The 26,851-nt window shown below is 44.3% G+C and overlaps 1 protein-coding gene across 1 annotated transcript in view; it reads left to right on the forward strand.

Moving 5' to 3' along the window:
* The window catches only part of TMCO4 (transmembrane and coiled-coil domains 4), a 37,895-nt gene continuing 11,044 nt past the window's right edge, over positions 1-26,851 (forward strand). Inside the window, exons 1-13 of the mRNA XM_066202928.1 lie at positions 1-78; positions 2,526-2,710; positions 3,110-3,284; positions 7,150-7,177; positions 9,043-9,175; positions 12,845-12,942; positions 13,445-13,588; positions 14,087-14,206; positions 15,527-15,691; positions 16,180-16,316; positions 17,773-17,857; positions 21,479-21,596; positions 24,489-24,606. Coding sequence (XP_066059025.1) covers positions 2,532-2,710; positions 3,110-3,284; positions 7,150-7,177; positions 9,043-9,175; positions 12,845-12,942; positions 13,445-13,588; positions 14,087-14,206; positions 15,527-15,691; positions 16,180-16,316; positions 17,773-17,857; positions 21,479-21,596; positions 24,489-24,606 — 1,500 coding nt within the window. The 5' untranslated portion in view covers positions 1-78; positions 2,526-2,531. The remainder of the gene's footprint in view (positions 79-2,525; positions 2,711-3,109; positions 3,285-7,149; positions 7,178-9,042; positions 9,176-12,844; positions 12,943-13,444; positions 13,589-14,086; positions 14,207-15,526; positions 15,692-16,179; positions 16,317-17,772; positions 17,858-21,478; positions 21,597-24,488; positions 24,607-26,851) is intronic.

Consider the following 26,851-nt stretch of genomic DNA (forward strand, 5'->3'; position numbering starts at 1 on the left):
GCGGCGCCAGAAGCGCCTCTTTCCGTAAATGAGTGCCTGTGTTGGATCAGCAGAGACTTCAGACGTGAAGGATTTGTGGTAAAAGTGAAGAGGGGCAGCTGCGGCGGTGTCTGCCCTCACAGCTTCCCCGGCTGCGGTGGTGCCTTCACGCTTCTCGGTGTGCTGTTCCCTCTCCGCAGCTTTGCTCGCTTCGCTGTGAGGACATCGCTTCTCAGCCGCTGCTGGGCAAAGCTTCGCATTAACTGAATTAAACACGCTCACTTTTCCAACTACTTAAGCTTTGAGCTTCTCCATGTCCCTGTCCCCTCCGATTCTGATCCTTGTGGCCTATCCATATCGCGTTTGTGTGTTCTTACATTGGACAGAGCTGAATTAATAGCATTCCGTGTTCATATCTCATATCTACGGGTTAAAAGCAGAGGCCGCGGTGCTCCCAGCACCTCTGGAGCCACGTGCAGGTCCCCAAAAAACCTCTTGTGCACAAATGTTTCCACAGTCACAGCACTGTGTGCAATGTGTAACCACAGTTGGGCTGCGCTGCCCCCACTGTGCCTTACACGGAACTCTTTGGCCAGCCCCGTCTGAATAATTACCTACAACCGCTTCTCTGAAGTTAATGAGATGCCTCATTAACTTTGGGGAGGTGCGGAGATGATGGTTTGGTCCCTTTTCTCACAGTTGGGGACAAATGCGATGCCACCCTGTCTCTATTTCCTCTTTCAGATTCAAGGAGCATATGTATCATACAGCTTTAGATCCCCAAGGAAATTATCTTTCTGCTTTCAAAACAGGATTGCATGAGCTGCTCTATAAAATACACTATCTCTCAAGAAAACAAAGGGCTTTGTGTGAAAAATGAGAGCTGGAAGTGATAAAAAAATCTCTTTCAAGTGACAGTTCAGATTATGGCAATGCTGTTGATTGCCGAACCGCATTGTTCAAGACAGGGATGGGAATTCCAGTGCCACGAGACTTTAAAACTTTAGGAATAAATAACTTTTGGAATATGGTTCTAACTCTCACTTCTCTCATCTTGGATTTGTGGCAAAACTTCTTGGTCCAAATTTTTTTAGTAAATCACACATTGCCCTTTTTTAACACTGTATGTCTGAAAATCAAGCCCAGTTTTTCCTACATATTTATAAGGAAAAAGATACCTGTGTAGAGGGAAGTATATGGATCTGAGCATCTTCAGACCAAAGTCTTCCAGAAACTTTCTCTGGGTATTTTAGCTGCTCAGCTCACTGAATTATTTGTTGCATGCCAGGAGTCACCGTGGTGTTGCTCCATTATTACTCCATATTTCATGTTATTAGGAAATTAGGTTAAACAGTTGTATTGCTCATGGACCTTTTTTAGCTTCTTCACTTTTCATATGAGCCCCAGTTAAGAAATGAATAAATCTATCAGGGAAGGGAGTTTTATTTTCAGTGCTGTCTCCCATAATGTGTTCAGAGGTGAGCAGACACGGCAAATAATTGTAAAATCATTGAAACTTTAGTGTTAGATTATTCCTGGGAAAATTGGTCTGGAAGTTTGGATGTTTAGGGTTTCTGAGTGGGAGGGCAGGACAGACACCTTTCCTAAAGGACCATGACAGGTGGCATGCAGATAATAAAATTTCTTTTAAAAGAGCATCTCCTGTCGCAGTTCTTTCTTTTAGGTCTCTAAAACCATCCATAAATGGTGTCTGCATCCCCTGGGAATCACTTGTAGTGTCATGGGCTCCTAATTTCTATTTAGCCAGGGTGTGGAAGAAGGAAAACTTTTAAATTTGAACTATAAAATGAAATGGGTGATTTGGGCCCCTTAGGAACTGATTGGATCTTAAGGAAATCAGTAGAAATTCCAGGTGATAGCAGTGAACCCTGGAGCAGGTTGTTACCCAGGCTGAATTTGAAATGAGCTGTTGTCACCTCTGCCTGAGGCCTCAGTTTGCTGCACAGCTATACTCTAAAAAACAATATCTTGGCCCAGCTCAAGTTCCGTGTGGTGCAGGGATCATATTTTTAGGGAAAGAGCAGTGGCAGGTTGTATAGAGGAGGAGTATGACAAGCAAGCACAGCAATGACCAGGGACACATCCAAGTCCTCAGAGGCTGCAGCTGGACTCAACTTTCCTAATGCTGTCAGCAAAACAAACAGGAGCAATTTGGGCTGAGGATGAGAGAGGAACATTATTTCCCAGGCAGCTATACTGGTCCCTGTATCAGGTGCAGAGCTTTTATTTTCATGTTATTTTTGCAGTAAATGTGGGACTGATAGGCCTGAATGGAGCTCAGTCCTTTTGCAGGTTGAAATATTTATTGTCAGCTAATTTTGTGCAAAACATTTGAGAATCAGCGAACTGTTCGCCTGTGTCCTGTTTCTGTGTCTTCTTTGGTCACAGCAGTGTGTTGGGGGCAATAGACAAGCTGGACCTGGTCAGACTTGACTTAATTCCAGTAGCAAGTGTGGCAGTAAAAACAAAGGCAAATTTGTCTCCTCACTTCCTGGTTTCCAACTTTTTCCTCCCTGAACTTGCAGGTGAAGATGGCTGCGGAGGAGAAGTGGAAAGGCTGGGTTTCGAAACAGCAAAAAGAGGCTGAGCGTGGTGGGGAGAGGGAGCCGGGTGTGCTCCTGGGCCGGCAGCTGGGTGAGCCCGGCAGGTTCGCGTACGCGGCGCTTTGTGGGATTTCCCTTGCCTGGCTGTTCCCTGAAAACGAGCAAAGGTACAAGTGGAGCGAGGGTTCGGTGGGGCAGGTGGCGTTTGGGTGGTGGCTCAGCCAGAGCTGGTATCAGACTCTGTGTGGGGTCTTCTGAAGCTGGGGAAGTGGAAGATCCTTTCTCTCTTGCACCTATAAGGCTTTTAAAATTCAGCACAAAACACATCCATTAACACTGCAGACATCAAAGCATGTTCCTGAAGCAAGGTCTAGCCCCACTCAAATTGTTTCCTTGTTTATTTAGCCAGTTTGTTTAGCAATTCACCTTCTGCTGACTCCTGATGCTTTGATTTTTGTCTGAACCAATGTTTGAATCCAAGGACTGCTCAAAGCTCCAAAAATACCCAGTTGTGGGGTCTTGAAATACCCATGTGTGAAGCCTTAACTGCTTCTGTTGCCTCACAGCTCCTTCAGGACAGAATTCATCAAGGGCTTTGTGAAATGGCTGGACTTGCCTGATGCTGTCTTACCTGCCATGACAGCCTTTGCTGATGGCTTAGGAGGTGAGGGCACAGAAACTTTCACTGAAATTTTGCTGAAGGATCCCATCTTGAAAGAAAATCCACTTCTCATTACCCAGGTAAGTCCATGTACCCCCGCTGCCCTTGTTTGCTTTGCAAAAGTGGTTTGTCAGATCTGTCCGTTTGCAGCTGAAGTGCTGCTTGTGCAGTCAGGGAAATAAAGTCAATACTTCTGATAGGCATTTATATATAAGCAGTTGTAGGGGGACTGGCAGTCTATCCATAAAGAGCTCATGGAAGTGATGAACATGTAGCATGGTCACTGTCTGCTGAGTTGTGTCTTTGATGGTTTCACTCTACAGAACAGACAACTGACAAAGCTTTTACTTTGATTGTGTTACTGCAGGGCCTCCATTCATACACATGTTGTACAGATTTCAGTGACACCCTGAACACAGTAGACCTGATTTTCACTTGTTTAAAAGCCCCTTCACTATATATGTATCACAAACAACCTCTACATACGTGCTCCAAGGAGCACAGTTTCCGAAGTCTTTTTCCCAGAGTACACTTTGACCAGAAGGAAATTATTGTGACTTTATTTTTTCACTGAGGAAGTGAAACTGGGACTGCTCCAGAATGTTCTGCTGTAAAAGCTGATGGATGGATAAAAGAGGTGAAGCATTTTGGCAGCATTTGCTTTTGCTGGGGAAGATCTCATCCAACTTCATGTTATGTCATGAGAAGAGAGCATTAGGCTGCTGCTCGTGCCGCACAGAAGGTGGGCACTGTTACCCTGTGCTGTGTCACCCTGTGCCAGACAGCTTGCGTGCAGCCAGTGCTCTGGTATTGATTGATTAAGGGCAATCACACACTCGCCTTGACCTGGCAGAACAGCAGATGTGAGAACTCGTCTGTGTTAGGGGAGATAAGAGAGCAGTGAACTTCTCTGGTCATCATGACCAGCTCCCATTTCCTCAGCCACCTTCTTCTTTCTCCTGTCAGTCCATGAAATGCATTAGAGGTTCTGCTCCTGGTCTAAATGTTCCAGTGCCCAAAGTCCTACAACAGTACAAAGACAGCAACAGAGATCTTAATTAATAATTTAGAGCAGATCTTCTAAAATAAAAGTGGCTCTTTGGATGCTGTTTCCTCAAATTCAACATCCACACTCATTCTTTCTGCCTTGATGTGCTTCCTGTGTCATTTCCCTCATTCTCTCTGCCTCAGGATGGGCTCTCTGCATTGAGGCAGGTTTTCCTACTTGCTGCTGACTTTACTAAGGCTGAAATTTGGCTAGTGCCTGTTTCAAGTTTATGCTGCATGAGGGCTTCATGTGCTTGTACAAAAGTGGCTCTGGATCAGCAGAAGCACATGGGATTTTGCTCTGACCCAGGAAACTGAGGATATCCCCTGAATTTTGGTGGAATACAGAAAGCATAGACAACTTGGATCAGCTGAAAGCAAAGATGAGGAATAACTATCAGTCTAATGCCACAGCAACAATCCCTTACACAGTCATCTGCATGTGGGCAAGGTGATTGATGTTGCCTGAGGAGAGACAGAATGAAAGGCTTCAGGAGTGAGAGGCAGCAGAGGTGTGTCTGGAAAAAACACTCTGGTGCGTGGGAAACGTCAGTGATAAGCTGAGATCAGCTTTTTCCTTCTTGCCTGGAAATAAACAAGCCACGGACAAAGCTTTATGAATTATTGATCTTTTGCTTTATGGTGCTTGTGCTTCTTTGTATTTGGCTGCTGCTGACGCGTTACTTACTGTTTATTAAATATCTGCTTTAATTGCTCGGCGTGTTCAGTGGCAGAGCCTTGCTGTCACTAATGCTGCATTTTTGAAGGCCCTTTATCTCAAAGGGGCTGAAGGGATGATCCATGAAGTCAGGAGATTAGATGTGAGCTCACCATTGATTCAATGAACATCTGAGGATTATGGATTGTTATCTTTGTTTTCATTGCAGATGACTAATACAGGCAGATGGTGGTAACTGAATCCTTTAAAGACAGTAGTCATAGCAGGCTGTGGGTGTGGTATGGGAAGGCAATTCAATAAAAGATGTGTAGAAGCGGTGATAGGTGATAAAACATTGAAAATTCTTATTATGAATGTATTTTTTGCTCTCAACATGCTTCGAATGCCCATTTTCCAGGGGTTTTCTACCCACATTCTCTGCAATGTGGATTTGGGGCTCTCTGTTAAGGTAACGGGTTTTGAACTTGCGTCAACTCAGAAAAAGCTGGCATAGACTGAATAAAGATTCCCTTCTTTTGTAAGGCTTCTCAGTCATATGGGTGGTTGTCTTGTCATAGAGTTTTCATGGAGATTCAAAACACTGACTTCAAAATAAGGCTGCAATATAACAACTGCTGCTTAGGGAGGAAAACAAACCAGTTGTGAACTAATCTAATCACTGCTGGTTGGATTCCAGCTGCCTGCATGTGCAGTGTGTGCACAGCCTAAACTGCAGCCTAAATTTGAGAGTGCTAACTGGCACGGATACCATAAAAACAGTTGTTCCGGTTTATCACCTGATTACCTACGTGCATCCCTGACCTTTTGAAAGGCACGTGTGTATGTGCTTAGGCCAGATTTATTTGGAGTGTTTGATATGAGGTGCCAGAGGTGATACTGGGCAGACAGGACAGGACCTGAGTCACAGCCCCGGCTCCCTGAGCCTCACTCAGGGAGAGTTTATTGCCCACAAACCATCACCCTCTTCCAGAGGCTGCTTACATCAATCCGTGGAAAATTGTGGCAACAAGGTCACGAGCTTCACCTTAGTCTAGACACAAGGCCCTTTGTTTGGTCAGCTTTTTGCTCGAGGCTCCCAGCCCTACACCTTCTGCTGGGCTTTGACACCTCTGTGCCAGCCGTTCCCCCAGAAATGCACCCAGGGTGGAGGTGATGGTGCCCACGGAGCTGATCCCTGGGCACTCCCAGTACTCAGTTCCACCCCTCCCTCTGGACTGGTGTCTCCAATTCCCTCATCCCACCAGCCAGCCTGGACAGCAGTCTGCACTTTGTCCCTCTTCTGGTTGGTTCAGGGTGGTTTGTTCTGCATTCTGCACTTCTCATGTGTAGGACTCTCAGATTAGAGAAGTTTTTACGATACAAACTGTGCTTGGGAGCTTACAGGACTAATAATCATAAACTCTTTGGCAGCCTCCTACATCTTTGGCTGCATTTTTTGTGTTCCCAGAGGGTTGAAAGGATTCCCTGTAAAATTCAGCTGTGCTGTATTTGTGTGTAGGAGAGGGAAGCAGCTCAACTGACCTGGTGCTTAATGTAGTCACATAAAGAGCTTAGAATTTGTCCAGTGGCAATAAAAGAGGAGAACACAGTTGTAAAAACACTGAGCTCTTTTTCATGGATTTATCCATAGAAACCATCTATTGATTTGATTTGTTTTTCCATTTTTTTTATGGTAAAGAGCCAACACAGAAGTAAGTCCCTCAATCATGACAGGCCATAAATTCTGAGTTTTTAAACTCCCTTAATCCAAAAGAACTTCATGCCAGCTCAGCCTTACTGCCTAGAGCTGTGAATTCCCAGAATGCCAAAGAAAATAGGAGCCATTAGAGGAACATTCAAACCTGTTAGTGATGTTGCATTTGTGAGTACATATGACTGTAGGGAGCAGAAGGCATTAGTGTGGGAGGATTAGAGCCCTGTTCCTCCAAACTTTGAAGTCTGGTGTAAGATCAGGATCATAACAAAATAACAGAAAATGTGGGATGCCTCAGCATATACCAAGCATTATCTGCCTCTGTCCAGCCCTTTGTACCGGCCTTTGGAGAATTTTGGACTGGTTTTGCTCTGTGCTGCCTCACTGAATTTTTGCTTTCTGCTTCCCACTTATGAACTGAGCTGCTACAGTAATTAGCCTGATGGGTTTTATGCCTCCATTTTGACCTCTCCAGACTTACATCATCAGTTTTATATTGAATATTCTTTTTTTTTTTTCCTTTTAGGACCTTTTATCCTTCTCTCTTCAAGATGGTAAGTTTACTTAGCGTTTGTTCTTTGTAAAAATAATATACTTGAGTTTACATCTGATACTTTAAAGTGCTCAAAAAGGCACTATGCTATTTCATCTCAGTTTCCTCTCTGGCAAAAGCTGCAGACTCCTTCCCTGCATCCCCTTTAGGAAAAAACAGCTCTTCTATTAGGAGTGGTTAATAATACCCACTGAAAATGGAACAGCTCTTCATCTCCTTACCTTCACACACCATGCATCAGCAAGCAGATGTAAATGCTGGTGGAGTGGGGTGGTTTTTCTCCAATGTTACCAGGGAAGCAGGTGACCTCTTCCTTTTGGAAGGCAGTAAAGCTGTTATGAAAATCTCAGCCTAAAATATTTTCTGCTGGTTGCCTAAAAAAAGAAAAAAAAATCAGGGTATGAATTCCAGAGTGTCCTGTGAAGCCCATTATAAATAAATGTGATTTTTCTCATATATTATATTACACATAAAAGAATTCTCTGGTTTGCAATCCATTACATGGATTAGTCTGATAAAATTAATGAAATAAAGACTGTCTGCTGAACGGAATGTCCATTTCTAAAAGAAGCCTGGATTCTATCACTACTTGCATTTTTTAAATCTCTGTGTTTTAACATGTTCTCACAGGAAAGAACTCACTGGTTGCTGATCAGCCTGTTGCACAGCAGAACAAAGCACCTTTTGTTCTTGCTTTATTTTTAATGGAAAATTGACAAGTTCAGTTATTGCAAAACCACTTGTTCTGTGAAGCTGGGATTTAGGAGAAATATCTTTCCAAGCCTCACTGCCTTCCCACCAGGCTGGTGAGGATGGAGCCCAGCAGTGTCAGCAGACAGAAAAAAAAGAAGGGGGCTTGTTACACCTGCCTGGACTTGCAAGATGTGCCACATTTCAGGAAGGAGTGAAGATAAATCTTGTCCTCATTTCTCAACTAAGCAGGAACCTGACCAAGAGTGTCATTAAAGGCCATTGCATTAGTTTGGTATCTTGGTAATGATGGTAATAAATAAACAATCTTAATAGATTGCCCAATGCCATATTTGATCTACGTGCAGAGGGTATCAAACATTCTCGGTAATTGGGTCTTGCTGGTATCTTCACCCACCCTGAGAAAAGCAATTGTGTTTTTCATCCCAGAGTGCACCAAGAACCCTTTATAGAAGCCAAACATCAGGGAGAAGTGGGTGCTGCTGAGAGAAACACATTTTAAAAAGCATAAAAAAGCAAGAGTTGGCATAAATAATTTAAAATCTATTACATTTAAGATGTCTTTTCTTGAAGAACACCTGCTTACAAAACTAGGAGCAATCAGTTCTGTTGTCTGATGTTGTCTGAGTGCACTGTCCACTCCTGCATCTCCAGCAGGGAGTGTAAAAGCCAACATTTGTGTGTGGTGCTGCTGGGGGAGCTGGTGTGTAGCTTTACATTCCTGAGTGCCTCTTGTTGCCACCAAAGAGGAAGATAAAACTTTTGCATTTTTACAAAATGCCACTTTCTGCACTGGTGCAGTCGAGGTGGGCTGTGCCCAGTTACCCACACAGACATGTTGGATATTTCCAGTTAGCAGTGGTCCTGCTGCAGCATTTCTCTGTTGAAAAGTTGCCAGCAGGCCTCTACCACAGGGGATGGTGACCAAAGGATCTGAGATCCTTTTCCTACCACAGTGGCGTTACCTGGTGTGGTGGCTCTGTTTGCAGGGAAGAAGGATTTTCCATTTATCAGTCTCTTCTCATGTTTCTGGAAGAAAAACAGGGCCTGGGGGAAGGAGCTGCTCTGTGACACATTCCTTGAGTACTCTGCTCCTTAACTAAACTGTGTGGTCAGACTGATCAGACTGATTTCCTGGGCTTTTCTCTCTTCAAGGATCCTATGATGCTCGAGCCAGGGTGTTGATCTGCCGTGTCAGCTGGCTGCTGAGAATTCCCTTGGAAGATCTGGAAGTCCTGGAGGAATCTCTGCTTGAGAGCCTGAAGGAACAAAAAGAGGAAGAGCCAGAGTAAGACTATTTGGGTTGATATGGGATCAAAAAACACTGCCGGTGCTCAAAAACTTAGCAGTAATTACTTGTTCCTAAGTCCAGTCTCTGATTATTCCCCACATGGTTCTTACTGTAATCATTTATGGCTTGATTAGGGTTGCAGAGCCCTCATAGCACTGACAAGCAGAAAAGCTCAGCATTCTTAAAATCAGAGCTGAGACCTGGCCTTGCACACTGGTAAAGGCTGTTCTGCACTGAGCTTCCCCCTTTCCTCTTTCCAGTTGCCTCTCAGAGACTGTAGATTTTGCATAAATACATCACAGAGGTCTTGTCTCTTGGCCCAATAACCTTCAGATAGAACTGCCTCTTGCAGAAAGAAGTTCCTTCAGACAATCAGGATTGATCCTCAGCTGTTCATTGTGTCTGGATCTGTCTTTAAGCATCTTGAAGAGACAGCTGGGTAACTCCTATCGAAGGGAGATTTCTGAGGGCAACAGGCTGAATCTTCAGATACGTACAGACCTGGCTCATAATTCAGTTATTAACATAGGATTAATTCTTGGTATCTATAAGAAATGTAGTATCTTCATATTCCTCTCATCAGGCAGGAATTGTGCAAAACTTTAGCAATATTTAAGGCTGTAAATCTGTCTGTAGTGGACTTTCAAGGGAAATATTTTCATCTGTCAACTCAGCAAACAGGTTATGAGATCACCCTGAATGCTAATAAAGGCTTTAATAGATACCCTTGCCATGGTTCAGCTCAGGTATTACCATGGGGTCCAGCATGTGATGGGGATCTTCCAGTAACAGTTCTATTTAAATAATGCTTAACTTTATAGCACACTGTAAAAAGGGAAAGTCAGAATTATCTCAAAGATCGTGGACTGCTAAACGTTTGGTGTGCAGGAGCAAGGGTTGGTATTAATGGGGACTGTTTGTGGAAACAAACTCAGTGCTGGGCCTTTAAGCTGTGTCTGATAATGGTGAAAGAACAGCGTGGATTTCAAACCCTGCTGCCAGCCCGGTGGGGTTACTGTGTGTCTGCTGTGGAGAGAGCCAGAGATTCATATCTTGTCCTTTGCCCAAATTGCAGCCATGGGAGTGAATGTCTATTGGACAAAAAGAAAAATCCTTATGGTGAGAGGAGCCCAAGACTGCAGTGCAAATTCCTTGTTATTGCTGTGCCAAAACAAGGCTGAGATTTGTGGGGAATCCATGACCCTTTCTTTGGTTTGAAGTCAGGAGTCAATGGGGAAAGGAAGCAAAATATAAACCCGTCACCACCTTGACCTCACAGATTTTGGGGCTGGGAGCACCATCATGTGCTTGGGATGCTGCCGACTTTGACCAGCAAGGTGTTTTGGAGCAGAAATAACCAACCAGGGGTTTGGCAGCTCCTGCACAGGTGTTTTTACTGATATTTGTTAACAGGAGGTTTTGCTCCTGGCTTTGCTGCTGTGGATGTGTTGGACCGACACCCAGAACCTACAAGATTAAATGTACCGTTCTCTAAAGAGTAATGCTCCAACCACTTAAATTCATGTTAGTTGCACCAAATGTGCTCTGACCTGCAGGTGAGAACCTTCCTTTTGTACGCAGTTCTGTAAGCAACAGGAGAACATCACAACATTTGCTTGCTAATGTGTGCTCCTGCCACTTTTCCATATTGGAAAATGACCTGAAAAATTCCCTATAACAATCTCTCTGAACACAATTTGTGGTTCGGGCAAGAAGCTGCACATCTGAGCTCAGTGAGGCTACAGAAATACCAGAGGCAGCAGTTAATTACCAGAGTGGATAAAAGCAGTCTGGTAATCCAGTGATAATGGTAATGGAGGAGCCATTAGGAAGCAGCTGTTGGCAGCTCCAGAAGGGAAGCAGTGACAGGCAAAACTTCTCCTTTTATTTACTGCATCAGCAGGCAAGATTTAGCTGCCACTCTCTTTATCCCCACATAACTCAAACCGCTCATTATTCCAGCTGGCTCCAGGTTAGACATGTTCCAGCTCTCTTGTCGTTATTCTCAGCTTGAGACACAGTGCAGTGACTGTAAAAGCCGATGAACCTCACGTAGAACAGAAATTGCTGGGTATTGCCAGCTTAGGTATGAACAGCCTGGCTGCAGCACTCATGTAAAGAGCTCCAGGAGCAATTTTATCCAGAGCCAAGCATTCAGACTGGTGACTAAGGAACAAAGTAGAGCATTTTGAAAGGATGAGAGGAAATGGCCTCAAACTGTGCCAGAGGGAGGTTTAGGTTAAATCAGGAGGAATTTCTTCATGGAAAGGGCTGTCAGGCACTGGAAGGGGCTTCCCATGGAGGTGGTGGAGTCCCCATCACTTGGAGGTGTCCAAAGAACAACTGGATGTAGCACTCAGTGCTCTGGGCTGGGTGATGAGGCAGGGATCAGGCACAGCTTGGGCTTGATGGTCCTGGAGATCTTTTCCAACCTCAATGATTCCATGGTTTTCTGATAGCCAAACCCTGCTTTGTCCACGGGGCTGTAGAAGTGGCTGTGGTTGTGCAGAAGTTGGAGGGGTGCTGCTCTCTGCAGACACCACGTTTGCAGCTGCATAAGGTAACGAGCAATGGTTTTTTTTGGAGGGTCTCTGTGGAGACAAAGTCTGCGTGACGTGCAGGTCCGTGGGAGTTCTGCCAGTGAGTGCAGTGACTCAGGGATTTCACCCACTGAGCTCCATTCTCCTCCTGCTGCGCCTCACTAGGCTGCATATTGTTTGGGACTCGTGTAAAATTGTCTTAATCAAAATTACAGTGTGCTTAGGGGGTTCCAGGAAGGATAAAGCAATTATATGGATAACGAAAATCCAAAATTAGGCTAGGATTAACAGGGAAAATATCCAAGTTTGGAAGCAAGATAAATTGTCACGTTTCAAGGCCTGGATTAACTGCTGTATAAACAGGCCAGAAGGAACCTTCCTCTGGAAACAACTTATTCCAGTGTCCTCTGTTTCTCTCACTTTCCTCTGAAATTGAAGCACTTCTTGTAAGAGAGAAAACAAAGACACTGGAGAGAAGTCAGAAGCAGTGGCTAGTTAAGTAGTATTTGTCCCTTTCAGGTTTATTTACCTTTTTCTGGTAAGCTTGTTAAAATGCAGCTTAAATGCACACTGATGACTCTGTTTAATTCCCATTATATTATTATGTTGTGATGTGCAATTAGAAAGCAGCTCAAAGTAAACACTGCTGTTGGAAAACAGTTTAATTGCATCTGTTTGTTAGCACAAATTACCCCTATTCACTTTTATTTCAAACACTTTCCCCTGTTTCTTCTTAGCTTTCTTGTGGTTTTTTAGGACACTTAGGCAGCATATAGTTAATGAAATGCCTTTGACTTTTTTCTTCTTTTTTTTTTTTACAAGCTTCAGCCCTATTAGGAAGGGTTTTCTGAGTAAGTAATATCTGTTGGCTTTTGTCAGCAATTAAATCTGTTTCAATTCAAATTTGTTTCAGTTTAAATCTGTGGTCCATTTAATCCATTCAATTTAAATCTCTAAATCCATGCTCATAAATCTCAGTGTGCTGTCACAGTCCACACCTGCATGTTCCTTTTTACTGTTCCTGGGAGGGAAGTTACACCAAGGAGAATAAAAGCAGTTTCTGATGCAGCATTGTTATCCTTTGGGCTTTTCCCTTAGTTTTTTTACTTTTAATCCCCCCACCCAGAACTGCAGAAGTTTCAAGAAAAAAGAAGGAAAGAAGGAAAAAGCTGAAGAGATACCTGCTGATCGGTCTGGCAACTGTTGGGGGTGGAACAGTGATTGGTGAGGCTGCTCTTGGCATTTTGGGGACACAGCACCAGGGACAGAGAGAGGTCTGACTCCAAGAAAAGTATTTTCAGCACCACAAAAATAAACATGAAAGAGTTAGCTGGAAAACTTATCCCAGTGTAGCTTCACTAGCTGGGGGAAGTATTAAACTGAGGTTGTCACCCTTAAAAAATGTTTTCTCCTTTGTTCTCATGTTATGAGAGGATCAGATCTTCAACTCTGAAATCAAAAGTGTGAGATTAGATTAATGTTTCCTGAGTAAACAGAGCACAGCTCACCCTGGATCACTACATAGTCTTCCTTTGATTTTGAAATTATTCTTCATTTTCCTGGAGTCAGTCAAAGAATTTGGGCAGACATTCAGGGCCTGGGGAGGGTCTCAGGAAGCCCCTTTATTGTGCCAGCAGCAGTAGCAGCACTCTTCCAGCACAGGGGAATGCCTGCCTGGGGTTTTTAAGGGATAATAGTTTGGTGATATCTCTTGCTGCATCCTCAGGTCTGACAGGAGGCCTGGCTGCCCCTCTGGTTGCTGCAGGAGCTGCCACAATCATTGGGAGTGCTGGAGCAGCTGCTTTAGGATCCACTGCTGGGATTGCTGTCATGGCATCCCTTTTTGGAGCAGCAGGAGCTGGTCTTACTGGTAAGAGAGTGACCACATCATCCTCAGCCACTGGGGCACAGGATCATGTCTGCAAGCACAGTTAATGACCCCACTGAGCTCTCTGAAGAGTGAGGGAAGCAATTTGAGGTGTAATCCGTGAGATTTTTGTCTCAGTGCTGATGAAGGTACTGTGTAGCCCCTGGTGACCAAATATGGAAAGAATATTTGGTGTGTGGTTAATGAAGGAAATGAAAACTTGCTGCTTTGGGTTAGAAAGATGCTGCCATGGAGAAAAGCAGCTGTTACAGCAAAAAAAAACCCTTCTGCTGGATTTCCTCAGATCACACAAGCTCAGAAAGATCATGTTGGCTCCTTACCAAGCTATAAGTAATGCATGGGCTGACTGAGGGTTTTGGAAAGGAAAAAAAAAACCTCTCCAGATTGTCCAATTATTTTCTTAACAAACTCCTACTATTAGCAGAGGGTGTCCTTTCTGTGCCATCTCTGAGCCATGTGTTTCTTCCTGGCTGTGTGTAGGATACAAAATGAAGAAACGTGTGGGAGCCATAGAAGAGTTTGAATTCCTCCCACTTACTGAAGGGAGGCAGCTCCACATCACCATAGCAATCACTGGATGGCTGTGCACTGGCAAATATGGTAAGAACATGATGAAGAAGCTGAGAGGAGCTCCAAGAGCTGTGGCTGTGTCCCACTCCAGGCTGTGTTTGTGCTCACAAAGCACCATGTCTGCCCCACATCTCCATGGCATGGTAACTGAACCACATCAATTCTCACCATAAGACTTTGCAACCCAATCTGCAATCCCAGGCAAACAGAGGAATAAAAAAGAGGGCATTAAGTTGGTGGTGATAGTAGGTTTGGGAGCAGCCATAGCAGGATTGTTGCTGTTAGGAACTGTTGCATGGTTTTGCCAGAAAAGGTTTGTTTGGGAGATGATTGCCAGCACTAGTATGAAGTGTCTCTGAGACCTTATGTTTATCCTCCAGGAATTAACAGAAAATAGTGTGTTTTTGCTCTCTCTGTATCTGGCAGCTAATGAGGTTTATTGGCAAGAAAGTTCTGTCAAGTAAATCCTGTTAAGCACAGCACTCTGGAGGTGACTTACAGGGTAAACCTTGAAAGGTTTGTACTGCTTTATTTTCCAGTGTAGCTTGTCATATAAAATATGTCACCTGTCTGCTAAAGTGCTCAGCAACCTGACTGAACAGCTGCCAGTTTATTGGGAAGCACTATAATTAACTGTGGATATCATTAATGCAGAAGGATGTCTCGCCCTGTCACTTGCCAGGCTGCAGTTTGCTGTCACAGGGAGGTTCTCACTTTCCAGTGCTGTGCTTTGGCTTCTCTCTTGTCTGCTTGCCAGAGGTCCAAATCCTCAGGGCTGGAGGGCTCCCAGGCACAGTTAGAGAGGCAAGTGTGTCCCTCTAGGAACCTTTTTGTGTCTGTTTGCCCTTAAAAGGGAGTTACAGATGACACACATTCTTCTTCCATAACTAGCAATCTGCTATAATGTTTTAAAGAGCAAAATGAGGGTTGTCATCCATTTTCCTCCTTACAGCATTGTCTGTCTGTGTACATACTCCTTCAAACAGAGTGACTGGGGACAGGAGTTTTATGGAATTTGCCACCTTGTAATTTTGGAGGTGCCAGTAGTTGCCAATCCACATGTCCCAAATAAGACAGACCAGTGTGGGGATCTTGTGTCACTTTGATCAGCAGCTGCCTCAACCTGACCTGCATTGTTTGGGGAAGGAACAGTGTGGGAAGGCTTTTAATTAATTAAGATGACAGTTCTGCTCTGCCCTTCAGTGTTGATCTGTCGTTAATAGCATTGCTGGAATATTCCAGTGTCCTGCAGGTTCTGTTCTAATCCTTTGTTGGGCTCCTCTTGCCAGGAATCAGCCGATGTGTTCTCTCCAAACATGAATTCCATCTTTGCAATTCCATCTTTCTCAGGGAGCTTCACAGCCCCGTGGAGCAGCATGCTGCACTCGAGTGAGCAGTACTGCCTGGCCTGGGAATCCAAGTACCTGATGGAGCTTGGCAATGCCTTGGATTCCCTGCTGAATGGTTTTGTGAACATGATGGCTCAAGAAGCCCTAAAATTCACTGTCTTGTCAGGTAATAAACTAAATCCTAAATCCTATCGGATCTGCTTGAGTGGCTCTTGTGCAGTTTCAGTGTTAAGGGAACTTTCCCAAAGGAGCAATGTTTTTGGAGGAGGCATTGGTGGCGTTGCCCAGCAGAAGTGACCTGAGAACCTCCTCTACCACACCTGTAATTTTGCTGTGCTTTCCTGGACTGCTGAGCCACCGTGTCATTGCGTCATTCTGTTAAAGTTACAGCTGGAAACACCTTCCCTTCACGTGTGACTGTTCATTTCCCCATGTTATTGCACATTTACTGCTGTACAGAAATGTCCCAACATGCAGGTTACAGTCACCCCCCTGTGCCAGAACATCTTCCTTATCTGTAGTCCAGCAAAGCATTTCTCAGCACAGCTGTTGGGAAAGAAGAGCTAGAAATGACATAAGCTCCTAGGCTTAGCCTTTAACTTCAGTGAACTCTCTTGATTTTGATGTTTTCTGAGGAACCTCTATGTGTTACAGGGATTGTGACAGCCCTGACTTGGCCAGCGTCTCTCCTGACTGTTGCCAATGTCATCGACAACCCCTGGGGAGTGTGTCTGCATCGCTCTGCTGAAGTGGGCAAACACCTTGCACACATCCTGCTCAGCCGGCAGCAGGTAACTGGCTACAATTATCCAGCAATAACCCAGGGAATTGCCCCAGGGAGGTGAAGTTTTGTAGTCATGCTGGTTAAATGGTATCTTTCTAGGGAGACAAAAATTAATAGAACAAAACCTCAGAGAGTGCTGCATGTGACCAGCAGATATCTCACTCACTGGGGAAAAGGAGGAGGTCCCAAGTGGATCAGAGAAATCCTGCTGAAATTTGTTGCATTTAACCTCAGGCTTTTCTCAACGAGGAGGAAGAGATCCAGGTCATAAATGACCCGTGGCTTAACCATGTCACAACACAGCCAGGCCCACTCACCTGGTGGAAGTCAGAGAGCAGGAGGTGAGGATGGGTAAAACGGAAAGGAGTGTACGAGGTATTAAAAATATTAATTGATCATTAAGAAGCACCAGCAAAGCAACCTGAGAGAAAAGTGGGTGGCAGCCAATGTCCGGTGAGCCGTGCTTTGCCTACAGAGAAGGGGAACTGACAGAACTCTCTCTGAAAAGGCTTGAAAAAAGACATTTCTGCCTCTCAAGAGCCTGCCATCATTTGCTGGGACAGAGCTGGGTTTTGCTGGCCCTGTGTTTGTCTCACATCAGTCACTGCTGATTATAGAGGAGCCCAAGGCCCCAGAACTGTGTATCCCAGCAAGATGGAACAGCAGAGGAGGAACAAACTTGATAAAAAACCCAATCTCATAAAAACCCAATCCTAGAAAACTCAATAAGCTTTATTTCATACAAGCCCTTTCTTTTGCTATGGAGCATTTGTTCCTGCCTGTTAAGCATTTGCTGTTGTGAAAACACACATTCCAGTGTACTGCAGAGTCTAAAACTAGTTAATAAGATGTCTGGGGTGTCCATCACACACCTGCTCCCTGGATATTACAAAGATCATTTTTCATTGATGTTGGGATTAAGCTCCCTTTAATCTTACAGAAAATCTTATTAGGCTGTTCCAAATAAAAGCTTAAAGCTTAAAAGCCACATCATTTTTTATAACCATGCTGCTGCTGCTGCTGTCACCCAGCCTGAAATCTGGAAGTGGTCAGTATTTTTGTATTATGGCTTCTTTTTCTGTGTATTGAAACATTTCTAGGAATTTCTTTTTTCCTTTTATAAGGTTTTCATTTGGAAATTTCAAACCAACTACAGCATCTGTTTTGGTTCTGTTTGAAACATCCACTTCGATGTAACTTCTGATCATTAGATTGTTTTCGATTGATTTTCTGAAAATCAAAACATACAAAATACCCGGAATATGCAGAATTCTCCGTATTGAACTGGGCATAACTTTGAGGAGATCTGATCCCTTTGAAACTGACCAAATTGCTGCAGTATTTCAAAGGTGATGCACAAACAGATGCTCTGTTTGTCTCAGGCTCTCGGGGATCCCAAGCCCAGTCTCTCTTTCCAGAGAAAATACAATTTGGTGGCGTTTTTTCCTCTCCTTCTTTCTCAGGGCCAGAGACCTGTCACACTGATTGGCTTCAGCCTGGGTGCCAGAGTCATTTACTTCTGCCTGCAGGAAATGGCTCAGGAAAAAGGTAACATTCACCTTCTAACCATTTTTTTTTCTTTTCTTTCCCTTACTCCTGGTGGAGAAATTTTTCTTCCAAGAGGAAGAAGACAGCTTGGCTCTTTTAGGGTAGGAGGAAAACCAAAAAAAACCCGAGGTTTAAATGCCTTTAGAGCCAAAGTCTGCTGTCATCTCCCCAAGTCCAGCAGAAAAGATCCACTGTCTTCACCTGAGGAGTTTCAGTGGGTCATTTTGGTCTGTAAACAACAATGTGACATTTGTGATCAGTCTGGAGCTGCCCATGCACTGCCTGATCCCAGCAGAGGATGCTTTGCCTTTCTTGGGAGTTTTCTGCAGCTCTTGTATCTGATTCCCTGAGTCTTGCCTTCCCTTTAAGTCACTGAAATGCTACTGTCATCTGCTATTTTCATGGTAATTTTCCCTCAAAGTCAAGTATAAAACCATCTGCCAATTTATTACCCATTGTGGTTCTGTTTATTAATAGATTTCTATTTTTAATTTAGGAAAAAAAAAAGTAAAATCATTATGATCAGTTGATGGAAATTGTATCTTGGAGTTGAGTCAGCATTGAGTGTGTGCAGCCTGCCTTCCCCCCACGTAGCAATTTAACTCATTAACCATTTAGCTTCACGATAAATCATAAATAGGGGACTTTATAAAAGAAAATGTCCAGTAAAGTCCAAGAAGGTGGGAACAGAGTCAAGTGAGGATGGAGAAGGTCAGGATTGACAGCTGTGTGCCAGAAGTTCCCTTCTGATTTAAGATAGAAGTCCTCAAATACAGGAATTCTGTTCTCAAAATAAATCTAATCAAATCCAGAATAATCCTTACACAGTTACACTGGAGCCAGAACCCAGATCCTAATCTGGCCCTAGATCTACACTTTTTGTGTCCTGAGAATGTCAGGGGCTGAGGTATTTCCAGGTTTTTATTTCAGTCTATTTCAGGCTCTGGAATGACACGAGCCCATAGCTTAGGGAGGAAATCCTTAGGGGTCTGGAAGGTTGGCTGCCACTCCAAAGAAATCCAAGTATTGTGGTGATGTATCAGAGCAGCTCCCACCATACACTGATTTTTCAATTCCTTAATTGAATTCTGAAAGCTGAGCTGTTTGTGAGATGAAAAGCAGCATGTTTAGCACAGATTGCCAAGGCGTTCTCACAGGCGCATTCCAGAGCAAGCCACAGAAGGAACAGAGCTGGGACCTGGGGCAGCTGAGACTGATTTGGGTTTGGCCTTGGATGTCTCACACGAAAGGAACACACGGCCTCGTCATGCAGGGCTCTGTATCCAGATGGCAGTGGCATTTCTGAGGACAAATAGCTAGTGATGGATTGGTCAGTGAAACACCTTGGCAGGAACTCAGACTCTGTTCAAATGCTTCTCTGCAAAGCAATGGAATAACCTTTAGATACTTCATCACGGATCACTTCAGGGGCCAGGGCTCATTAGGTTTCCAGAAAATTACATTATGGCAGAAGCTGGAATCAGTGAGCCAGCAGAGACACGTTGGTGCGTGGGAAGATCATTGCTCTGATTTCTTCATCGTGATTCCCATGCATTTTAGTAAATAATTAGCAAACTGATGCAAATTGATAATGGCTGTTACCACCAGAGACCGAACCTTGAAACCCAGCTGTGTGTGACAGGAGTGAGGTGTCGCACTCTGGGTGTTTGGTACTGATCACAGCTCATGTGACCAGCGTCCCACTGGGCTGTGATCCCTGCTGTGCTCAGTGGTGGGAATACTGCTGCCAGCTCTGCCCTGGAACATCTGTTCACAGCCAGAGCTGAATTCCAGCCCTGTTCTCCCTCCAGTCAGGACTGATGGGCTGAGGTGCTTTCCCTTCACCAGTGAGTTGCATCGCGAGGGCACAGCAAAGCCCAGCTCCCAGGGTTGGTTAGGGTCTCTGGGATGGCTTCTTTCTTCCACACCTTTTCTAGAGAAATCAGCTTAATCAGGTTTGAATTGTAGGCTCTCATTCTCACTGTTCTCACCTGCTTGGACTTGATTGGAAATTTTCCTTTATGAAACTCCTTATTCATTAGCCACTCTCTACAAGGCTAAAAGGTTAATGAATCAAATTTTTTTTCACTGCTTTTGCAGATTTTATTATTCTTCATCATCTAAAAGATTTACAAACTGTGAAATACATTTCTTTTATCTTGAGCCTCAGCTGCTCTGCAAGCCACTGATCTGTTCCCAGGTTTCTATCCTGTCAACATTGAAAGAAAATGAGCATTTTTCAGCCAAGGCTAAACATTTTTTTTTGTTCTGAGCAAGCAATAAAGCTAGACAAAGGACTGGAGAAACAAAAGCTTCCACCACCTTGCCCAAATATTCAGGATCCTGATGAATTAGCTGCTTGTTTATTCAGTTGGCTCACACCATGGACATGGAATTTAGAACCTTGGTTGGAATGAGCTTCCCGTTAGCAAGGCTCTGGGTTTCCTTTTGATTGTCCATGATTATGGGAACAGAGCTTTATTGCTCACAGATTACACTCACAAAATTGAATTGCCCTTTGCTCTTTTTGATTGGTGCAAAACTTGCTCTGCACTGAGAAATAACTCCAGGAGAGCTCATTTGGATTTTTCAGGCACAGGGGTTTACATGGTGGAGAAGGATGCAGGCACTGCAAGCAGCTCCAATCCTTTTCTGCTATCAGGAAACGAAAGTGATTTACATTTGGAAAGTACTCAGGCAGCACCTCTCCCTCAAATGTTAGGTTTAGCTCAGGTCTGTGGAGTCTGCTCTCCCACAGGTGCAGCATATGGATTTGAAATGTTCTGCTCATGAGTCTTCCATTTAACTGCTGTGGCAGATCAGGCTTCATCTCTCTTTACAAAGATTTATGGAAGATGTTGATATATTGTTCAGGAGTTTAGGAAAGTAGCAGAGCTGCCCAGTATTTCTCATTCCAGCATTATTCCTCCTGAAATTGCCCAGCTGCAGTTCTCTGATAAGTGAGGAAGATTTATTGGGCTTAAAAGTCAACATTGCTGTTCAGCAAATCAGGCCCTGGGCATTCAGGTTACAGTAGAAGGAAATCAAAGCAGTTTGATAGATCTTCACTGGGTGTTAGCAAGTGCCTCTGTTGTTGCTATTTCCAAATCAATATTAACAAATTGGGATTTCCTCTTGCATGTTCAGGTCATGTTTTTCATAGAATCACCTTTGGGAAGAGTTCCTTATGCTTCGTGTATGACAACATTTGCTCACTCTGTGGGATCTCAGACCATTTCACCTGTTTCAAAGCTCTGTACAAACCCACATCCGTGAGCCTGCAGAAAGATCTTTCCAGGAGTTTCCAAACCTTTCCAGAGGTTTGCTGGTGAACAGCATCTTTCTGGGCAGAGGCCAGGCCAGTTCTCCCTCCTGCCATCAGCTTGGTCCTTTGCACTGTCTGAGGATCTCAATTTTTCACATTTACTAATTTCCAGGTGAATTGTGGACACTTAAGATGTATGCAAAGTTTTATTTATGATCCTCCTTTCCATTGTTTCTGTCATTCAAATTGAAGCCACCTAAATGATGATTTTTCTGTAGTGCACATCTGAACACACTTCATAGAAGAATATTTTCTGATCCACCTAAATCTGAACTGTTCTGCCTTCACCTTGACAGACTCACAAGGGATCATTGAAGACGTTGTCTTACTGGGAGCTCCTGTGGAAGGAGAAGCCAAGCACTGGAAAGCTCTCACCAGAGTGGTGTCAGGCAGGATCATAAATGGCTTCTGCAGGTCAGTGTGTATGCTCAGTGCCCAGCCTTGTTAGCCTGAATGTGGTTTGGGGTATTTATTCCTTACAAGCACTTTGTAAGTTCTGGTGAGTATTGATCCAGCGGTGCCAGGGCCTTGTCCCTCCAGGCCTCTCCCTCAGATCCTTTGGAGATGGCAGCTCCAGGAGGCACCTGGAGGTTGTTTGACTCAGCTCTTGGCTCTTTGTGCCACTGGAAGCCCGTGTAGGTCCTGTTCATGCAGGGACAGTGTTCTACCACTCACAGCCTGAAGCTGGGTCACTGTGTTTGTGTGTGTAATCTGATCTATTCTGAAGCCCCTTTAAATCTCAGCTTTGTATGAAGGACTATAAATACAGCAGTTAAGTTCACTCACTTAAAAAATGAGAATTAGAATCTGTAAAAGCTTTAAGATGCAGTTCACTTGTGGCTGCTTATGGGGAAGAAGATGTGAAAATCACAATGGAAGGGAAGGAGCTCAAGCAAACAGAAAGGTTTTATATCTGGAGTGGGTTTCTGGTCAAGACAGTCCAATGAACAAGATATTTAACTTGCAAAGGAAGAATAGCTGGAATAGCTGTAGCAAATTTAGTAAGGATGTGAAAGAATACAAAGATTGCCTTCAAAACAAATAGCAGCCTTATAAAACCACATTTAAAAACATCTTAGAAATAAAAGGAGACAACTGTTGTGCAGAGTTATGGGAGCTGCTGGGTGGGAAGAGGAGGTTCAGAGGCCCAAAACAGCTGAAGCAATCTCAGAAAAGCTATTAAGTATTCAAGTGACAGCTTCAAACCTAATGACTGTGTCTTGGAAGATAATTGTAACAGGAACATTGCTTACCAGCACAATTAGATAAGGGGAAATTAAAACCAAGGAATAAAGCGGAGAAGACTAAGAGCTTGGGGAAATAAATTGAGAAATAACCAGGCAGGAAAATTAGTAAAGAACCTGCAAGTCAAGACAGGATATAAAGCTGTGAGCCCTCAGGTCAAGGACAGGTGAAAATGCTGCTGGTGTTTTCCATGCACACATCCATATGGATGCCTACACAGGTATGTGGAAGGTGGGGAAGTATTATGTTACTGTGTTTCTAACAGAGTGTTTTAACTTAGAAAGAGTAAATAAATTAATTAAAAGTATTCAAGGTTAAAACTACAAATCATTAACCCTATCTCTCGGCTAGGCTGAAAATTGTTGCTTTTGTCCTCTTTGGATCCCAGGATTTTCAGGGATGCTGGATGTAAACACCACTTGCAGTGTTTCTTCCTGTGCCTTAAGGAAAAGCTGCCTCCCTGGGAGTGTTCTGAGTTCCTCCAAGAAGCCATAAATTATAGAAATCATTGCATATAACTAAGTTTACCCAGAAAATATTGTTCCTCTCTGTGTTCTACAAAAAGCAATGTCACTGTAAAAAGCTCTGTGTATCCATTTCCTATAATACACACACACAGAGACAGAAAAAAAAGATCTTGTTATAGTTTCTAAGCCTGCCTGTGCTGTTGGAATAAAATACAGTGTGTGTGTGTGTGTGTGTGTGTAGAGGGTTATTCTGGTAAAATGAGGGGCAGCTAGAGGAGGGAATTGAGAGATTTGGGGAATTTCTGTGAGGACTGAGGTAGAGAGAAAGATTATATAAACATTTTGTGGTAAGGCATCACCTGATTCTGATTTCTCTGGTCTCTTGCTTGTACAAAGGGTGGCCTCGTTCTGTCACTTCAGGAGTAACTCTATTTAGATCAGATGAATTACACTGAATAGAATTCCTGTGAGATCAGATTTGAGCCCAATTGTCAAGCTTCAGTCCTTGTTCTCCTTTGGCTTTGGAATATGATGGAACAGTGAGAGCCCTGTCAGCTGTTGGAGCTGTCCCCTCCCACTTAACAGCAAGGTTGCAAATTCCCAGGGGGAAACCTCACCCAAACCAGTTGGACTAGCTCAGCTTTTGAAAGACCCCACACCTGAGCAGTGTGAATGTGTTGTAAAGGTTTTGCAGGGGCTCTGTGTAGACTTACAACTCCTAGTGTGGATTATTTGGGAGTAGCCAGGAATGGGCACCTGTGCCAGGAGCATTTTACCTGCTGCCATCACAGAGCACGACCCACTTGTGTCCCACTTAAATCTGCTCTGTGGAGTACAGTGACATTTCAGTGCCCAGATTTTATGCTGCTGCTCAGCTCAGAAGAGTTTTGTGTTTCCTTCTGTCCTCATGCCTCAGTCTACCCTGAAACTGTCACAGTGACTTATGGCGCTGCTTTAGAGTGGGAACAAACTCTTCCTAGTTTTGTCATTGAATCCATGTATCTCTACAGTAGTCATACATCAGGAGCACTCCCAGGAGCCTCACAGTCAATATTTATGTCACAACATCAGTGTTGTAGGTCTCATCATCTTTACAGCTTTATGGGCTGGAGAACCCATCAGTACATGAAACAGATTAAATTTGTCAATGTGCAATCCCTAAGCAAACACAGAAATAAACAGAAGGGTCAGATTTTTAAATTCACTGCGGGTAAAGAGACGACAGCCATGGATCAGAATTCAGCTCGGACTTACACCCCTGTGTCCCAGGAACCTGCCCTGAATCCAGCAAGTGATTCCTCATGTCATTGCTACATCACACAGACCTGCAGCAGATCTTGGTTCAGACATCACTGTGCCTCCCAGCACTTCCACTCTTCTTGTGGTCTGAGTAGTAACACATTGGAAGTGTTCCAGGTCAGGCTGGACAGGGCTTGGAGCAGCCTGGTCTAGTGGAAGGTGTCCCTGCCCATGACAGGGAGTGGAACAGGATAAGCTTTAAGGTCCCTTCTGACCCAAACTGTTCTGGAGTTCTTTGATTCCACATGGTTTTGGTTGGCCAATAGGATTTATTCCCACTCTTCTCTGCTTCCAGGGGGGACTGGCTGCTGAGCTTTGTTTACAGAACCTCCTCTGTCCAGCTCAACGTTGCAGGCCTCCAGCCAGTTGACCTGGATGACAGGAGGATGGTGAACATGGACCTTTCCTCTGTGGTAAGTTCTCATGTTCTCATTTTTTCTCCATCATTCTTTGCCTGCAGCACTGTAACCCCACACTCACTGTGCTGGGGAACCTGGGGACTGAAGAGAGCCCAGCCAGGGCTCCAGGTGCATTGTCCCTCTTTCCTGTCTTTGAGAAAACTCTTATCCACACTTCCCCCTGGGTTTTGTTGGCCCAGCTAGTGCTCAACACTGAGCAAAACAATGAGGATCTTCCTCTCCTGTTGGATATGTTTGGGGTTTTTTGGTTCTCACACATCTCATAGTGGAGATAGAGAATGCTATTACTCCTCAAGAAGTAATTACACCCCAAGAAAATGCTATTACTCCTCTTGCTGTCAAAGAATCATGGAATGGTTTGGGTTGGAAAGAGCCTAGTCCCAAGCCCTGTGTGTGTGGATCCCAGGGAGCTGAGATCAGCAGCTGGAAAACGTGGATCTCAAACACGCGCCTGCACAGCAGGTGCAACCCACTATCTTATCTTGGTGGAGCCTTCCACACTGCTCAGGTTCAGCCAGGGCCAGGCTCCTGGCCCTTGTACCTTGGTCCCCAGGGCTGCAGGAGGCGGAAATGGTTTGAAATTACAGAAGCTCTGTGATAGCAATGGTTGGTTTGCCAGCTCCTGCTGCCTTTTTGGAGTGTGTGTCTCCAGGAAACAGGGACAGACTGACTGGTATATCTGGGAAACATTTAGCTTCCTCAAAGCTATCTGGTGTCATTAGTAACAAGCCACTGTTAGAACAGCTGTCAATATATCTGGCAATATTCAACTCAATTGTCTTAAATTCATCACTATGTTGCTGTCTTTTCCACAGAAGAAGTGAGCTCTTCCACAGAAAACTGTGCAGAACTTATCTTGTGTATCCATATCCACAGAAATCTTCGACATGCCATTGTGTTTTGTCCATATCTTAATGTTTTAATTTATTGTTTACTCTCTGCAAACCGGAAGATGCCCAGCACAAAGCTCAGGATACTTCCATGGTCGGCATTCCTGCTGTGACTCTTCTTCCCGAGTGTCCCCACAAGCTGGCAGGGAATGTCAGTGTTGCTCTGGAGCTAAAGGCACTTTGAACAGCTTTTAGATTTTTTGGAGCACCAGCTTGCTGAGCCTATAAATACCCAACTGTTCTCAGCTCATTTCATTCATGATAACTGAGCTTTGCACAGCCCTTGGCAGCACAGGCAGGGCTTGGTGCTGAGCAGAGAGAACAGACACTTGGAGGAACAAAACAGGGTCTTCCCAGGAGGAAGGAGTTTAGTGGAGGCTTTTAAACATGGTCCATGAATCTTTGCATCTCTTTGGGCTGTCAGCATTTCCACCCACTCCCCCATCCATTTTCTCACTGTTCCAGAGCTGCCAGTACTCACTTGCTCTCTGACATCTGTTGCTGGCATGAAAATGGCCCAAGGTGCCAAGTGGTGGCACTGGCGTGACGTTTCCTGTCAGTCAGTCCATGTCACCCCTCTCTTTTTGAGTTCTCTTCAGAGATCCTCCTTCTCATGACCCTCTGCTTCCTGAAGCATGAAACCCCCTCGAGCCCTGCACACTTTATCTTGCCTGGATCACAGCAGCTTCCTCACTCCCCTCAGAGGAGTAGCATTTACATTTCAGCTGAATGAATAACATTTGCAGAGCTTCTCTCTGCTCATCTCCCAGAGCCGTGTGTCTGCATCCTGGCTGTCTGGTGCCAGCAGTCAGCCCCAGTGCTGCTCTCCTTCACAAGGAATTGACACTTCCTTCATCTCACTGCAAAGCTTTGGGGAGGAAAAATGTATGTTAAGTAGGTGTCATTGCCTTGATCCATTTTCCAGACCACAGGAAGAAATACAGTGCATTCTGGTGAACATTTTAGAAATAAAAGCAAGAATGGGGAAGGAAAATCCAGGAGCAATATTTTTTTTAAGTGGCAAGAAAGCAAAGATGGATGTTGCTGCAAGTACAGTGAAGAAGCATAACAGAAAAACACATAGTGATATTTAGAGATTTATAGAGATACAGGTATTTTCTTTATGGAGACCAGCTCCACCCCTTCAGATTCCCTTGTTGGAGGTCCCTGTGAGTGCCCTGCCAGGAGAAGGACAAGCTGTAATAGAAGATTAAAGTACAGCTGATGCAAAGGTGCTCAGCATGAAAATATTCCAAAGGCACCGTCAGTATTTTTGGCATCTCCTGGTCCATCCGTAATGAAAACTGGTCTGGATCCAAACAGCTTGCTTCTCTTTACTGTGGTAGCAC

This window comes from Chamaea fasciata, unplaced genomic scaffold, assembly GCF_029207755.1.
Source record: "Chamaea fasciata isolate MVZ Bird 193981 ecotype frontalis unplaced genomic scaffold, bChaFas1.0.hap1 SCAF_23, whole genome shotgun sequence".
Classification (NCBI taxonomy): domain Eukaryota; kingdom Metazoa; phylum Chordata; class Aves; order Passeriformes; family Sylviidae; genus Chamaea; species Chamaea fasciata.